Source organism: Pomacea canaliculata, linkage group LG5 (genome assembly GCF_003073045.1).
Source record: "Pomacea canaliculata isolate SZHN2017 linkage group LG5, ASM307304v1, whole genome shotgun sequence".
In the NCBI taxonomy this organism is placed as follows: domain Eukaryota; kingdom Metazoa; phylum Mollusca; class Gastropoda; order Architaenioglossa; family Ampullariidae; genus Pomacea; species Pomacea canaliculata.
Genome location: NC_037594.1, coordinates 22,101,798 through 22,120,219, shown reverse-complemented (window position 1 = coordinate 22,120,219; position 18,422 = coordinate 22,101,798). Strand labels below are relative to the sequence as shown.

General features: G+C 38.5%; 1 protein-coding gene across 10 annotated transcripts in view; it reads left to right on the top strand.

Annotated features, from left to right (window-relative positions):
* LOC112563756 (complexin-like) overlaps window positions 1–17,636 on the top strand; it is a 93,712-nt gene extending 76,076 nt beyond the window's left edge. For 7 of the 10 annotated variants that reach the window (XM_025238051.1, XM_025238050.1, XM_025238054.1 and 4 more), the window contains 3 exons: window positions 1,009–1,169; window positions 2,783–2,912; window positions 13,237–17,636. In XM_025238051.1, coding sequence (XP_025093836.1) covers window positions 1,009–1,169; window positions 2,783–2,912; window positions 13,237–13,340 — 395 coding nt within the window. In that variant the 3' untranslated portion in view covers window positions 13,341–17,636. Of the gene's footprint in view, window positions 1–1,008; window positions 1,170–2,782; window positions 2,913–7,039; window positions 12,938–13,236 lie in introns of those variants that run through there. The other 3 variants (XM_025238053.1, XM_025238052.1, XM_025238058.1) reach the window with 3 other exon arrangements.
* Window positions 17,637–18,422: the final 786 nt, after the last annotated feature.

Sequence of the window (18,422 nt, the reverse complement as noted above, 5' to 3'; positions counted from 1 at the left end):
GGCGCTCAACTGATGCCAAATGAAAACGGCTGCTCTTACATATCTGCAGCTGTGTTCACCATATGGTTAAAACAATTTTTTTTTTTTAAATTTTAATAACAAAATTTTTTGTTCTTTATCCAAAGCTGTTGGGATGCAAATCGTTGTAAGGATGCATGGGTAGTAACCAAGAGTATTGCTTCGGTGTCCTTTCATGTCACGCCGCAGTTGGGTCTCAAGAGGTATATGTCAAACACCTTTGTTTGAAGTGACAGTTCACAGGTTGTTGACACCAGCTGCTTGATGACAGCACCACTATCTTTAGAACGAACACGCCCACTCCGACCGTCGCACTCGAATGGACACTGGCGGCCAGAGCTGTTTTCTTCATGGCACCATGAAAACTGCAGTGACTGCCTGTAGCTTATCTGATCGGAAACGCGATGTTGTCGGGTCCAGATGTCGCTCTCCACATCTCTCCAGTTCTCGATTGCTGCCTCCGTGTAAACTATCAGTTTAAAACAAAACCACCGTAGCTCCTCTAAACAAAACCAAACACATGGTAAAAAATGGTTTACTATTGCAACGTGTAAGCTTTCATTTTCAGTGATGCGGAGAGAAAGAAATGTTCATGTTACATAGCTCTGCCCATCCTCTTAATACTGACTATTCACAGGCGCCTTCCTTTTGATCACCTTTTTGCTAGTTGTTTGGCGACATTAAATTATATACATTCTGATTTCGGCCCGCGTGGTCAGTAATGTGCATGTCCGAATTGTTTTCTCCTAAATGGTATGCTCACAGTGCTATGCATGTCCGAGTTGTCTTCCCCAAACTACCTCATGCTCACCATGTCGCTGGTGGATGTCAAAATGTTGCTGATTGCTGCACCCTAATTTCGGGTGCAATTGGGATGGTTTTTATTGATTAAATAGCCAGCTAATCGAATGTGCAAACCGTTAATGGATTTATTTTGTTGCCAAAAATAAAAGTGTTCAGAATAAAAAGTGCGTCCTTTTTTTTTAACAGGTGCGCTGGGGGACAAGGAAGATGGCGGAGAAAAGGCTAGCGAAGAGGGCGAGGATCCAGAGGTGGCGGAAGCGAGAAGAGAGATGGAGGAGAAGAGAAAGGAGAAGCACAGGAAGATGGAAGTTGAACGCGAGGAAATGAGGCAACAAATCAGGGACAAGGTGTTTTGCTCTTTCTCTCTTCCATTCCCCTCTTCTCTCTTTCTTCTTCACTCTCTCTATTCGCTAGTTGATCACGTTGCCTTTGGGCCCTGCTGGTAGAGCAGACCCGTCAAAAAACATTTCAGCCTCGCTTATCAAATATTGATCCATCGGCTGTCAGACTCTATAATCAGCTGCTTTAGAACTGAAATGCACGACTGAATATGTTCGGTCGGCAAACAGCCGGGGTGTCTGTGCAATATCACTTCTACAAACATCGTAAAAAGCTGTACAAAAATCGTCCAAGGCTTGCAAACATTGTAGAAAACTATAAACATTTAAGAAAGCTGTACAAACATCGTACAGTACTGTATAAACATCATACAAAGCTGTAAGAGGAACGAGAAAAAAAGTATGAGGAGTGCTTTGACGACTCCTGACTCGTGTCGACCGTGTGATCTTGTTTATGCCATGTCGACTGTGTCATCTTGTTTATGCCATGTCGACTGTGTCATCTTGTTTATGCCATGTCGACTGTGTCATCTTGTTTATGCCATGTCGACTGTGTCATCTTGTTTATGCCATGTCGACTGTGTCATCTTGTTTATGCCATGTCGACTGTGTCATCTTGTTTAGACCATGTCGACGGCATTATTTGACCGTTTCACATTGGGCAGGGATTGAGAGAGCAGTGCACACTGTTTTATGCGATCTCAGCCTAGATTGTTAATTGTACTTGTGTCTTATTGACTCCTGACTATAGCTTGTCTCAACGTGTAAGAGTTTGCACTGCTGTGCGATAGATGCCGACCGAAGGATGAAAGCCATAGACCCGAGAAAAAAATTGCAAGGCTCGAAAACTTAAATAAAGGATGTGATAATACACTTCAAATATTATTCTTTTCAGGTCGCTGAAAAGTAAGTCAAAAACGTGCAGAATGTGCTCGGTCATGTATCAACTGACGAACGCTGTCAGAAGTTTTAAGTAAAAGTTACTGAGACCTCGATCGTGACGCTGGCGCAACAAGGATTTAGACACAAACATTCTAGGCACAGTCGCCAGAAAACATGTACTTTTGCATCAAACTGATAAAAAGAAAATTAAAAATTATCTCCAGCCATCCCTTTCTGAGGGACCGCATAGTGTATAATGAAACTGGAGAAGAGAACCAAAAAAAAAAAAGTGTCAGATGTCTGGTGGCTGTGCGTAGGCGCTCTACTAGTCGGGGCTTATGCCTTCTACTGAGACTTTGTATTCGAAATTTAAACATCCCACCCACCCACTACCCAATACCTCCTTTCACTCTCTCACCATTTTCTGCTCTCTCTCTCTCGTGTTTAGTTTTACATGTTGACAAGCGTATCGACATGATGTTATGAATGTCTGTAAGCGCAGTCTCCTTTAAACTATGTATACATGATGCTAGAATAATGCTTCCATACATGCTGACTGTTTATTTAGTTTATTTAGAAAGCTCACATATTGTTCTCATGCATGATTACGGTGTATAATAGAGGAGACTTATTCTACACTGCACATTAAAATCGTGAAATTTGTGTTGTCTTATTTACTTGTTAATGAAGGGTTCAGTATGGAAATGCTGTGCTGACAACCTGTTCACTCTCGTTGGCAGTACGGTCTGAAGAAGAAGGAAATTGTGGCTGAACCCGAGGCAGAAGGTCGCGTGGGACGGCGAAAGAAGACGCCGGCTGAACTGGCGGCGGAAAATAATCCTAATGACTCTGATGACGAGGAGTTTGCAAGTAAATTCTCTTCACTTTGCTGCTGTATGAATTTTGTGTGAAAACCAAAAAAACCCGTTGCGTAATGCCTATGTAGATGCCGCGTGGAGCCACCACAGCCTCTGTTGCAGACTCCGTTCACACTTGCTTCGCTTTGCAGCTGGGCAGCTGGCCCGGGTAGTAGGGGGCAACTAGAGCCCTGCTGCTTGCCGCTGCTGCTGCTGCTGCTGTTGCTGTGGGCAGGAAGTTGACCTGCAGCTGTAAGCAGGGGATGTGGACGTGCAGATGACGCGCACGTGCTTGTGTGACAGAACGCTTGGCTCCGGGGGAGGGGGAGCTTGAACACATGCTGTCACAAGCAGAGGTGGAAAATAAAAACATGGCGAAAGCATTTTTTCAGTGCATTCTGTGTCGCCTGACTTCGCTGTCAGTCGAATGTTGGAAACGGACATCCGTTTTGTTTTTGTTTTTACGGTTTTTTTTTTTTTTTAGGCCCATTGAACAGCAACACAGAATCAGGCATTTTGCTTATTTATTTTTGTAGACAGTTCACACAGTTATGTTGGTTCATGGCTTTATCTTCATAAGTAACTTGTGGTTCGGCCACTGAGTGAATCAGCATTATGTTTGTTGTCAAAGTCATTAGAATATTTTTGCTCCAGCTTAAAGCCAGTTCATTGACAGCAAGGGTACCTAATATCTCTGACACAACATGCAACTGTTTCTGTTTTTTCTGTCCTTTTCTTCTCTCTTGCCCCCTCCACTGTGTATCAAGATGTTGTTAATGCATTAATGAGTTGTGGATGTGTGCATGTATGTTGGTGGGTGTGCATGTACGTACGCGTGTGTGGTGTGTGTGCGGAGGGGGGAAGAATATGATGGCAGGTATGAGAGATATTGATTCGTCCTATTATTTGTACATATTCGTTCTACATTCCTACTACTCCATTCTAGCGACTGTATTTATTGTCTTGTTTACCGTGTCTCTTCTTTCGTAATAATGCACACTGCTACATCTCTCGTGCACAGCGCACTCAGTTCACTTCCACATGGGAAATGCGCTTTACTGATTTTGTCATCATCATCATCATCATCATCATCATCAATCATCAATCATCATCATCATCATCATCATCAATATTACTGTAGTACTTTACTCAGCCCTGTGCTCACTTGTTTTATTGTGCATACTTGCTATCATTGGTGCTGTAGGAACACCATGTGAAGTTTTTACAAAACTTAGAGTAACTAATTACTATAGTCAAGATATTTATTAAGATTGTTTACGTGGTCTTTCTTGTTTGATTTTTTGTGCGTGCCCCAAGCGACGTCGTGGACCAATTGTAGCGTCTTGCTTGAATATGTGCCGAAAATGCTTGCTTGTTTTCTGTGCTCATATTCAACCTCTCGACCATGTATCTGTAAATATTTGTCAAGAAATCAAAAGTAGACAGATGGATAGAATGGAATTATAACGAGAGTGTAGTGTTTCTGCAGTCGCTATGTTTTGTTTTAGAGGAGAAGGCAACACAGGCATGTGTTGAACATTAACAGGGGTGTTCAAAAATTCAAAGAAATTCTATTTCGGAATTTGTGTGTCTTTAAAAAAAAACTATTTCAGAATGGTCACCTTTGCTTTCTCTTTATTTATTTATTTTTTTCGTTTTAGAGGGAGTCAAATGCATGGAATTTCTTAGATATCAAGGTTACACACACAAAAGCCACAAAATCCTGAAGTAAAAGTGTCAGACCTCCACTTCTATAGCTTACGTGTCGCGCTGGTCACATGCCTTGGCCTCCACAAGTCTTAGTGATGGGGAGGTAGATGCAGCCCATGCCCGTCCTTGACCTCTTGCCAGGACTGACCTTATAATGTAGTGCGTAATCGAAAAGCTTACAGGAGAGCGGTACATGATGCTGACATAAAAGAAATGTGGGAGCAGCAGCTGAAGATGGTGGTGGGGTGGAATATATCGATTTTTGTCTGTAAGACTCATCCATGGGGGCTTGTGGGCTGCAGTAATCATGATGTGTGACTGTGACTTTGGTGCATTCTCACTGTCGGTCCTCCCACAGAGGCTGAACTTGCAGGGATAGGGGGTAGCTGATGTGGAGGGAGGGGAGGGAGAAACAAGCAGAGTCCAACACCTTTAGCATATGTGGTATATAGAACTGTCTTTCGCTGCAATTGTGGATTTTTGTCCGTAGATGTGTGGCGGTAGTGCTTTAACGCATGCGCAGTCGACGTTGTAAGAAAAGACAGGAACAGGGGTCCATCCCCATCCCTACCCGACTCAATCCTGATTTGTGGTTGTGTGCGTGAGTAAATTACTTCTCCGCGATCTTCTGCCTTCAAGGAAGGCACGATAGCTCCCAAAGACTAAAGCAGTTTGACTAACAGCATTTTAGTCGTGTAAATTGTTATGCCCAAGTGTGATATTTAACATATGTTTGATGAATAAACTCAAATAGTTCAGACATATTTTCATATTTCGCCGTGATGTCCTTGTTGAAGGTTACTTCTGTGTGTATATTTCAGTCTTATTTATCTTAAAAGCGATCCCGGTTACCAGTTTTGATATTTTATTGATTTGATATGTCTTCGGTAAAGCTTTGTCTATATGAAAACGAGAGTGGAACCTGAGTATGTACAGTGCACAGAGTTTAGTGGCAGCAGCAGATTTTCTCACAGAACACAAATTTAAACCGTTGGAACGAGGAGTTGGTGGCGGTCGTCATGATTGTGATGATCAGCAGAATTTATCTTGTTTCCTTCTAATATCGATAAAAATGTTAGAAAAAAACACCTTTTTAGTTTAAAAGAATTCCTAAAAGCGTCTGATAGCGAACCTATCTTATTATGCTGATTAAATTATATATCACAGGAACGGTGGCTGCAGACGGTGTCTCTCTCTCTCATGTTTATATGCTGTCAGTAACACAAGAAAGTTTCTCGCTGCCACACAAGAAAAATGCTATGAAAGAAGAATCAAATTACAGAAAACAGGCCTCTTACGGCGGTGACCTATTTCTCGGACCCACCATACTTAAAAGATAAGATGCAACCCGAACAGTATATCCATGCTTTTTTTCAAGTTTTGTGAAACATTAATTTTTTTTTCTTTAGCTTATTGTACTATTTTAGAAAGAGCTTTTAATTTCTTATATGTACAGACTGAGTCAGGACGAAATAAGTAGAAGTGAAGTGGGTATAGTTGCGGGCTCGTGTGGGACAAAAAGAAAAAAGTTGATTTTAAAAGAAATGAGATGATAGAAAGATATAACTGTTTTTAATATGTGGTAACCCTGAAAGATTGAACAATGCGTCTCTCTCTCTCTCTGTTCTGGAGATATATTCTGTGCTGCCTCATTGCGGTTTAAAAGATACGTAACGTTTTTTGTGCGTTTTTGCAGTCCTCAGCGCATCACGTGTGTGCATGAGTGAGTGTATTGGTGCGAGTGCCTGTGTGCGCTCGCTGTTGCACATTATTTCTACCATTTTTACATATTGCCTCCCAAGATATTCTAAAGCTGTCTCCATTTTCCGATTCGTTTTGTTGATTGTTTTGTTTTTGGGTTTTCTGAGCTTTTTTCGGTTTTCTTTTTATTTATTTATTTTTTTTTTTTAGTTATTTATTTATTTCTTTTTTGTAGGTTGACGTTAATTTGGTTTGATTTTATTTCTTGATACTTTGTACTTCACTATTTTGTTTTACCCTCACATCCCCAAGACTTTATTTCTGGCTCTCTCTCTCTCTCCCTTTCTATCTCTATCTCTCTCATTTCCTTTGGGAATAATAGCATTCATTTCCTTTAGGGTATGAGAAATGCGTGCCACTCCATCAAATCAATTTTTTTAAACGCCTTTCTCGTTTCAGTAGAGATCGAAATGGCCAAGCAGTAGGACGCCAAGTGTTTGCACTCCCCTTGCAGCCGAATGCAATATTTATGCACACTTCCTACGCGGCTTGCATTACGATTTTCTTACTCTTTTTTATCCGAATTCTATACAAGGGGTGTAACGTAAGCTTAGCCAATACCCAGAGTCTTCAGCAAACTGTTGTGCAGCTGCTAGCCTTGTCTTAAGAAGTCCGTTTTTGCTGTTGACTAAATGTTACCAAGATTTGTTCAATTTGTTTTGTTTCAAGATGACGCCAGTGGTAGTCGTGTCTTAGGTGCCTGCAGCTTCTTGCATCTGAACTAGAAATCCACACACACCACTACCACCACCACCACCGCCGCCGCAGACATCTTAGACCACCATCGCCGCCGCGGAACGAACACCACGTCGATGCGAAGACTCTTTCGACTCCGGTGCTTTGGAGTGTGGGTGCGAACCCATCAGGCATTCTCCTCTGTCACGGGGACAACAGGCAGTCCTCCCCAGTGACTGACTTGCCCCTTGCGTCAAGGTTCCCTAACCTAAGCGTCCTTTGTCCCGAGTCTTGCCCTCTTGGCTTTAGTCTCAAAGTAAAGGTGAAGAGGGCATTGGAGAAAGCTGAAGTCGTTTCGACTGTTGACCAGTTGCTCCTTTCTATAACCACTCCAGGCTGTCTACCCCATATAACACATCTAAGATTGCACATATGCTCCCATTTTTTGCATAAGCAGTCCCTGGGTTGTCGACAAGTCACACTAGACATTAGCGATGTTACAACTCCCTTTTAAAATTACCACATGACACCCATATACAAACCTGCCTGTTGTTTGAGTGAACAGCATTCACTACATCTTGCTTCACGTGGTCAAGGACATCTGAAATTTGTCTTCTAGAAGGTCATACACTCGGACAAGTTAAAGTAGATCTCGAAATGGTGGAGGGTGTGGTTGGGATGGGTAGTAAAGAACAGACGCCCGTAAGAAACAAAGTAGAATCAAATACAAGTTCGATCAAATTGCGAGGAGCGATACCATCTGGTTGGTGGGCTGACTAATGGAGTCCTCCCACACACACACTTTCCTTGCGGCGTTACATCGGGGCAGACAGCTATTTATACAAGCTGTCAGAAAACGTTATATACTTTCTATTGGATCTGGTGTACTGGGGTTTTTTTTCCCCTCTTTTCTTTCTTTCTAACATTCAGGTCGCTGCGCTGCGCATACTAGTCGGGATAAATACCTAAAATAAAGTGATGGACGCTGTAAGGACGAGCATGCATGTAGTCCAAGTTAGGATAGCAGCCTCCAAGTCAGTTTTGTCTTGAAAAGTCTCAGCGTGCATCCATATTCCAAATGTAGTGTCTGAGAGCCCTAACCAGTGTTGTTTTGTCTACTGCGTCAGGGAAAGACATGTTTGTGCACACCAGGTTTATGAATAGGACACAAATTTCGCTGTGTAAGTCTCACGTTGTCCATAGCAACCATGCAAATATGTGTATCCGTATTAACAAACTTTTTCAGACATAAATTTCATTCTACGCAAAAATATACTTTTAAAATATGTATTATTATATCTGTTGTTGATTGAGCGTGGATTGTGTGTGAGAGAGAGAACATGTGCCTAAGCATGTATGTACACCTAAATCAGGAATTCAACAGTCACATCTCCAAAGTAGTCCTTTTTTCAGACTACATCAAAGAAGAGTTATTTCCAACTTTCATGCAGTATATCATAGCCCTGTGGGATCAAAGGCAAAGATAGATAAAAAGCTAGGTAATTTATCACTGACCTTATTAGATTTCACACTGGACGTGACTTTTTCCCCCTGTGTCTTCTCTATAGGATATTGATATTCATCATCATGGTAATGGCATTTTCTGAGATGTGAGCCACGAAGGGAAGAAAGAGAGAGGAGACACTGCAGCTACTGTCTGGATCCGCCCCATTATTCCTGTTTGCTTTTGACCCAGGCCATTCCTTTTACTTTGACGGTAAAAGCTCTGCCTAAACCCTTCAAGACCGCACTTGCGTTGGTCCTTGAACCTATTTTGTAAAATTTAGAAAGACAAAAAAAAAATCCTGTGTTGCTGTCTGCAGTGTTTCTGTGACCGGCGCGCCTGTCACGACGGACAACAGGGAACAACAGGGAGGGGCCCTGCGGTGCCTCCCACAGAACTTGATCAGTCTATGCGGGCACTCGTGAGTTCAAGTCACGTGGTAAATCAGGGTCTGTCCTAGACGGGAATTCTATTACCGTCCTCTTCTCACGATTCCACCGGCAATCTTTATATGCGTTCAGACTTTTTTTTTCGCCCTTAAGACGAATTGCCGTTTCTTTAAATGCTTAGAAGATGCAGAAATCTTCCTCACTCCATTTTTACGGTTACTGGGGTTAGGAGAAGACCAGCAAGGCTTTCCACTGGCAGTTTGAATTGAAAATATTCAAATTTTAATGGCAGCACGTTAATTAAGAAGTAATACTTTTTTTTAAAGAGACAAAAGAGGGAGAAAGTAAGCGATAGAGCGTTAATTGACAAAGTGTAAATTGATAAATGTAAAGTGACTTAAAGACAATGATCAGAATAAAATTCAGCAAGCGGTAGTTGAAATGACCAAGCCAACGTCCAGACCTGAGCTGCTAAGACTGTTACTGACAGCATTTTTCGCGTTTTGTATCATAGTCTATAAAACATTCGGCTAGCGTATGTCATTATTATTGGTATGTTAATTCTGGAGTAATAATAACTGCATGCACTCCGCTTTATGTCTACCCCACTCTCAGTTTGCATAGCCGTGGACTGTGATCCTGAACTCCGAATGACCTCTGTGACCCAAACTCTGAATGCCTAGAGTAGTCTTAGACCACATTCTATATAAAAAATTAAAAAAAAAAGGCTGAAATTATGTCTTCTTTTAACATGGTCGACGAAGTGTGGTGTTCTTTTAGTATTGTCTTTTAATTACAGCATATAAATGGTATAGTTCTCAAGAATATCAAAGAACTGCTCATTCTCTTTAATAATAGTAGTCTTTTGTCTGTATTAGTATTGCGTGAGGAATAGACTAAAGAAAACGCAGACATATGTGCTTTAGTAGGGTGAGAAGGGGTAGAGAGAGTGGGGAAGTTGTTATACATGGGTAGCACCAGGCATTAAAAACTGCAGTAAACGCTGCTTTACTAACAAAAAGTTTCCAGATGGCCTGTTTGTCTCTCTTTTTGAGCATGCCCAGTAGATTGACAGCTGTGGTGGTCAAGATTCTGGTATTTTCCATCCAGTAATCGATTTTCTTGTTACTCTTATGAGATGGCTTTGTGGTGTGTAGGCAGACTAGCTGGCGCGAGAGCATTTCTCCACCTCATGTTTTGGCTGGGGAGTGAGGCGGGGTGAGGGCAAAGCCATTGCATCTCTCTGTGTAATAGTTACAAGAGACAGGAGCTCAGTCTGGTATCGCTGGCAGCGTTAAAGCTATTCGGCAGTGATAATGCTGTCCTCCTTCTATCCCTAAATCTCCTTTCTCTCTACATCCCATTGTAAATTCTGATGTGCTTTTTTCCTGCCTGTTTTCTTTCAATATGAATTATTTGGCGAGATGCGCTTACCGTCAGTGGTTCGTTATATGTCTGTGTCATAAAATCAAACCAGTTTAAATTTGCACTGTTTTTCTTATTTTCTTTAATTGTTTATCTTGCTTAGAGATGAAATGACATCTGCTGACAGAATGGGATCCGTAAAAGTGATATTGTACTAGAAATGCTCTTCCGGAGAAGAAAGTCTAACCACCCACCACACCACCAAGCATGCTTTGCTAAACATTTGGCTAGCGTATGTCACTATTAGTGGTATTTTAATTCGGGCATAATAATAACTGCATGCACTTCACTATGTTCTTAGCTCAAGCAGTACTTATGTAAAATTCCCCGTTTCCTTGCGAATTTATGGAAAACGACCTTTAATTAGTGTTCCACCGACCGTCTACACCATTTTATGCACGGTCTGTTGGTGCACCTGACTGGCCGCCCTGTATCCAGGAATTACATCTGAAAGTACCTGGAGTGCTGCTGATATAAAGCTACAGAGCGATTGCTGGCCCAAACAATTATAATTATAGTTGCGGTAGCAAAAACTGAATCTGTCGTCTGCGAAGAGGGGTGCTTGTCGGATTTTTTTTATCAGCTTAGCCTGGCGGGGCAAAATCTACGACCCATCCCCAACTCCACATGTAAATCTTGTTTCGATGAAGTGGCCATGAATGATCAACGAAATTAAGTCGCTCGCGAACTGCACTCGCGCATCAAATTATAGAACAGGGTAAAATGAAGTTTGTTCGACAAAAGTGCGTGAGATGCACAAAAAGGTGTATTGTGTTGATACGGTCGAGCCCAGGCCAGATCTAGGGCTGTAGTTATGAAACAGAGGTACCTCAGAAATAGCTGTGGACTGCAGTTGGGGTATGTATGGTCCTGCATGGTAAGCAGGCGCACATCTAAGAAATCTGCTGTCCAGTTTATATGGTCCGCAATTAGAGCTACAGATCAAGTATTCATTGGGCTCCAGGTACCTAGCAGAGGCAACGCAATCAGAGATTGGAATATATCTGGTTCAGACTATGGCCCCTAATGGCAGCAATCATGGGCCGGGTACACAGCCGCACTAGCAAAATACTAACTCCCTAGCAGACATCTAAAATCCTTATAAAATGGTAATCGTAGGCGTTAGCATCAGGGCGACAGTACACCAGACCTTTAAACCTATGGAGGTATTGTGCAAAATGTACTCAAGGTTTTTCGTGCATGTGTGTGTGTGTGTTCTTTTGGAATACTTGCCGTTCAGGACTATACCTATACTGTAATGAGCAATTATCAATGCTTCCCTTTTTCATGTTTCTATTATTTACCTGTTATACATAATAGCTTACACATATAAATTGCATGTGTATTGTGATAGAAATAAGTTGTTTCAGTGAAACCATCTGATATACAACTGGTACTTTCTGCTGAAGCTCATCCAGAAATGGCAAATATATCAGCACCTCTGTCAGAGATATTGGCATGTCTTTATGCTGTACTCATATGGAAGACTGAATTCCTTGTCTTATAGCTTTCAATATTTCTTCTTCTTTTAACATAGACATGTCCTGTTCTTGTGACTATACTGATCATACTATTCCACACAATTTCTTGGAGTCTTCCATAATTCTTGCATGTGTTTCTATCTATGTAACAGTTTTAATGATTCTATCCATTTATGAGACAAGAACTACCACACACATATTTATACTAACAGATTTGTCAAAGAGTTCTATTATGCAGTTAAAAAGCTATTTCCAATGACAGTTCATGTTTCTCACTTATGTGTCTTCATCATCGGCTTCCCACAAAATTTCAGTGGTTATTACTTGTACTTTAAACACGAGATTGTTGTTATTTGTTTACAGTCTTTCTCCACCATGTAACTTACAAGTGCCAATTTTATTCTTGCATTTTTTTTCTTATTCACTTTTCAGGGCATTCGTACCTTATCTCTTGAACACAAAGAAACTTAGATTGAGGTCTAGAATATATTCTTTATCCTATGACAAAGTTTCTCCTTTCAAATAGCTTCTTATAAAACTATTGTTGTGCATATTTCATGTTTCAGATAAGTCCACTTGGTAGAGCAATACTGTAACTGATTTTTGCAGGGTTTTTTAGCATTTTATGGAAACATTTAGTTTGCTTTTTGTACCACCACATTTAAATTATATGCTTTGCAGCTTGAACAATGAGATCTATATTTGTTAACAATGTGCAGTCACTGAAGAAAAATATCCCATTTTTTGATATATATTTCTCACTACTTTTCTTTGAGTGTTGTTGTTTTGGGGATGTCTTAACTTTGTTTTTGTTTTTGGGTTTTTTTTCCCAGTCCATAAATACTAGCAATGCAGTAATGAACAGTTGTATTAGTTTTGTTATGTTTTATTGTTTTCAGATTGTGTGTTTCTGGGTGCACACACTGTGTGTGAGTGTTCATGCCCATGTGTACATCTGTAATGTGTGTAAAAATCTGAGAGAATAAGATTAGCATTTTTACATAGGACAATTTAAATTGTTGTTACAGCATTGTTTTATGTGTTGCTATAATATTGTAAAAAGGAAAATAATAAAAAGTCTTGTGCATTCTAATAAGTTCCAGTGTTGTGTATTGATTATATGTCTGTTGAAGGACACTGTGGCCTAGGTTCGTCACCTCTTTGTCTTGTCATGAATGTATCTTATTACAGGCTTTTCTTCATTCATTCATTATGAAAAAAAAAAGAAAACAGGTCTAAATATTTCTGCAGGTGTGAAAATTGTGTGTAAAATTTCATCACATTTTCCCTTGATATTTCAAGAACCCCTCAGTGCAAATGAGACTGAGAGTGTGTGTGTGTGCTGAGCATTAAAGCAAAAAATGTGTGACCACTTTCTCCTGTGTGTTCCAGAGTTTCCCACAAACTTAAGGGAGCTCACCTCTAAAGTCAGTGATCTGCCCTCAAAGTTGGCAGCAGGCGTAGGGGAGGTAACCCAGAAGTGTGTCATGCAGTGATCGATCAAACAAGATCATTTTTGCCACAATGTAAGTGGAGAAAAGCGTCTAATTCTGTGGTTACCCTGAGCCATTACCCTTCTCAGTTTTGCACTGTTGCTGTTGCTTCTAGAATGAATCTAGTGATTGCACTGTCCGTGTGCCACTGCTGGCTTACCGCTTAGGAGATAACCCACCCATCACCAACACTAATAGCATTGCTTCACTTGTTGTGGGGTTTCTGGTAAACAGAAAGTTGCAGCCATTAGCTCCAGTTTTATGTGTACCTCTGTGGAAAAAAGAAGATTATAAAAAAATGTTCTTTGCATCTATCTTCACATTTTCTCATTTAATCGTTTTTGAGGAAAATGATTGCATATACATGTACATGTATGGGAAAGCTAGTTCTCCTGTTGTTGATAACCAATTAAAGCTTTGTCGGTGACATTACAAGAAAGCAAGAGGTTAAAACTAGTGTTTGGAGGTATCTATGTCTTGAATAAAGTAGAAATTAGTCATGACTGAGCAGTTCATTTTATTTCCAGGAACTCAATTACCATTTGAGTGACTGCTTATATATGTCTCTAGCTTAGCTTCAAGAAAAAAATGGTTTTACAATTCTATCATTCTGTCTCTCCACCCCATCACACATCACATTGTTGCCCTGTCAATAATGTTATGATATAAAGACAACTTAGAAAGAGTTTAGTAAAGGATGTCAATTTAAAGCCGTCATCTTGTGTGCTGAAGAAACATAGGATAACTAGGTTTTATAGTTTGTCAGAGAACTTGCTATAAATGTTGTGCTTTTGTTGTGCGTGTATATATATAGTAGCTTTTTCTTTCTGCAATGTAGTAGTTGCCTAGGCCACAGTTCCTTTAGATGTGTGTACATATGAGGGTGTGTATATATATGCATGCATATCTGTGTGTGTGTGCGCACGCACACCAGCATCGATATAAGAATTCTTAAGTGTGAGGAAATTAAAAAAATGGCAAGATAATTCTTCTGAGTAGCCATAAAAGTATTTAAATATTTTTTTACTTTTAGATATATTATTATAAAGTACACACAAAAAGATACCTTCTGCTACTGTTCAAACACGATGAAGTTTTGCAAATGAACACCACTCTTCACATGCGTGCATATTCCACTTAATCTTCATTTCACTAAAGTGTGAAAAATAGAAGAGTGCCATAGTAAGATTTAAACAGAATTTTAAAAAAGCAAAAAATAACATTTGTGAAGTAGATGTTCTTCACATATCAGTGTAACTGCATATAACAATATACTGTATTTCCTTACGTTAGTATTACGATACGTGACCACAGATGTCCAAGAGTGTTCTTTATAAAAAAGTGCATTGATGAACTTATACAGCTGGAACATTATCATAATCACAAATACTGATAAAAACAGCAAATCAAGTGGGACTGGAACAAATAACAAAACAAAAAGCATTTGAGTATTGACAAAAAGCTACTTTCCATAACAGAAGAGTGGTCCCATGCAACAATTATTACACTTAATGTGCAACTTTATATCAACTGTCATATTCTTGGCCCTTGATACTCTTTATAGCTGCTATTCATAGTAGCTTAGCATTTATGTATGTAGGTGTGCACACTGCAGGATCTGACCTGGCTTCCAGTCATAACAGTTAATGTGATTTTTGTGTGCTATATGACATCTGATTACAAAATAGAAAGATTTGGTCTCTTTAAAGGGAGTTGGATAACATACTTTTAATATTCATTTGCAATCAGAAGGTGGCAATAATTGAATATCTGCAGTTTGGAAATAGCACTTCTAATGATCAAGAAGGTTGTTACAAAGTATTCAGATAAATAAACTGATGTATGGTTTGTTCTTTTCAAACCTGTTAGGGCAGAAAGTTATACGGATTTTAGTCACCTAAGATCTTTGGTATGCATCTTTTCTGAAATTCTCATCCTACACAACTAAGGAGTTGTGTTCATATGTCTTGTTGCCTCAGAGTGCTACCACCAAACCAGAAAGGGGAGACTACAGGTACCAGTTTAAGAGAGACAACAATCATGTCACCAGAAGATTAATCTTTCAACTATTACTCTAGATTGTGACCATGTCATGCCTTTAACAGCTTGTTATTATTCTTTTTGCAGATCTAGCATGCATTTAGTAAAACCTGTTCTTGTAGAGATGCTGTGTTGAAAGCAGAAAAGTACCAGGACAACTTGATGTCATGGTGAATAAGTATAATAGACATTATGGCGAGAATAGTTGACCAGAATTTGGAGGAAGAAATTTTATCAACAGCAACCTTTGTTCATATGTGATCCAAGACACAAAACTGTCATGTTATTGTTGCATTATTAACAGGATTTCACAAGTTCTTCTGCTAATACTGTATTTTAAGAAAAAAATGTTTGATGATTTGTTTATTGTGGTATGATTGTTAGCATCCTTTTAAGCAATAACTTTGAATTTTTGGAGTTATTCCAAAATCATTTCAACATATTTTGACATTCATTTCAAAACTATTTTTTTCCATTATAGTGAGCTATATGAAGTTTGAAAAGTGCTAACAGTTGGAAAGAAAAGAAAATCATGATTTGAATATTATGAGATTTTAACAGCCTGTTATATATTGTGAAAATGTGTGGATAGTTACTCGATTTGTGTTATCATGAATCATCTAAAAGATCACTGCTAAGTGTTCATATATTATTGTAAACATATCTTCTTTTTTTCATTGTCAGCCATTATGATAAAATTATAGCACATACTGATATAGTTCATCACTGATACATCATTCCACTTGACCAAAATCTTTAGACTTCCAACTACTCATTCCATATTTTAAAGAAATAAACATAAATTGGTACCATTGCTAAATACAAATTCTAAGACTAATTTAGTAATAAATATAGAATTGCATGTTGTGTTTCTAGAAAGATGCTACACAAATCTTTATATCCCAAGGAACATTTGAAGAAAAAGAACTCTATTTTTTAATCACCATATGGCTTGATATACATGAAGTATATAAACTTTAAGAACTTCATCAGTACTCAGTTTTTAACGATAGTGAGAATGGCTTAATTTATACAACTTTGTGAAGACGTTCAAGTATATTTTGCATCTGGGAAGTGTATGTGAATCCTGATTATCAGGTCATTTTATTGAAGGTAAGAAAATGTTGCAAAGATTACTTACAGTACGCCTATTCACTTTGTTTTCAGTTAATAATTATTATCAAATATTTTGTAACTTTGCATGGAAACATGAAGATAAAATAAATTATAATAAATAATAACAATAAATATGCACATTTTTAGTAAATTTTTATCCCTTTTTTTTATTCCTTCTCATTAATAAAGAAGAATGGCTTACTCAGTTGAGGATGCAATTCCTTAGAACAGCCATCATCATTCTGAAGACTTATGTGGGAATACTTTAGAAAAATGCAGTTAGTTTGAGCTGAATAACATCAAAAGCAAAAATTCATTCCGGGGAGAAATGGTGTTTAAAAAGCATTAACTGAATATAAGCCATCGCAAACCTAAATGCTGTTTTATGAGCAGAAAATAAATGTATGTGCAGCTGCTGAAATGCATGCATGTACTTTCTATATATGCTGCATATTAGTATCAAAGTGATTTTAATACAGGGGACTCACAAGGTTCCTTTAAAATCACCTTTTTGCTACTAATCTAGCTGCATCTGAACATTCTAGATAAATCCTTTACAAATAAGCCTACCATCGAAAAACGTGCTTTATGTTTTCTTTATTATTTTGTGGAACATATGCTTAGATTGACTGCTGTAGGAGAAACATAGGTACATAAAAAGAGATGTATTGACATTCATACATTGCTTTTTTTTAACAAGTCTTTCGATCAATGTCACTTTTTAATGTATTGATTGTTCCAGGGAACCTGTGAATAAGCAGCCATTTTTTTTACATTTATTCAGATTTTCTGGCACACTCATTTTTAGTTTTCTTTTGTCATTAAAAGTTCCATAATTTTGTGTTCTAACTGGGTTTTTTGATGTATAGTCATAATTAAATGCTTTACATTTTTTAACTGAGTTGTTATTTTCAATCAATCAATTTTTATTATCAGTATAAGGTAAATATTCATAAATTTGTCCCTGGCTAAAGTAAGAAAACTTAAAATGAAGATAAATTGTTATAATTGATTGTACACTCACACACATGCTGCACCACACACACATTATGAACTTGCATGAGAGTGTTTATTGATTCTCATTTTATATTTTCCTTTTCACAGTTTTGTATTTTTTAATTTACATTTCCCTGGTAATCTTTTAACTTTGTTTTTTTTTTTTTTTTTAGGAAAACCTGTTTTATTTCCCCTTTTTTTTTTTGGGGGGGGAGATATACGGATGCTGGTTGTAAAACATCTTTAAGGGAAATGACTACAATTTGATTATGGGATGAATGTCATGAGTGACTTACCTTTGATTAATGAACTAATCCCTGATACAACAAAATACAAGAGTTCGAACGAATCCATTTAAAGCAATATTTTCAAAATGTTAAAAAAAAAAGTAATATGAAAAATTGTGATGGCAACAAATCCATTCTAAATAAAAGGTAAGCATTTTTCCTTGTTAGTAATTCAAGCTCAGTTTTGTCTTTGTTGCCTTCAGTAACTTTTATTTGGCAGTTCAAATTTTTCCATAAATTTTTATGCCTTTTTTACCTTTGAACAGTTAAATACAAATACTCAAAGCTGCAGTTATTCACAGGTTCTTCATTATTTTGATTTGTGTCATACTGGTGCATTAGTAAACTGATGTGGACAAGTGTGGACAATGGACACACACTTAAAGTTCAACAATCAGCACAAATAGGCCTTTTTGTTCACTATGCAGGGGCATGAAGGTACTTACAAATTTTGTGTGGGTGCAAAATTGTGATTGTGGGTGTGAGCAAAAAAAAGGGTGTACACAACTATTTGTGTATTCTTCAATAGGCATGTTCATCATATGACATTTTTTTGTGTGGCTAAGATCTTTGGCATGATCAAGCTGTTTATGACAATTTTGATGTACAAGCACAAATCCATGACACCAAGCCCTGCTGTCTATGC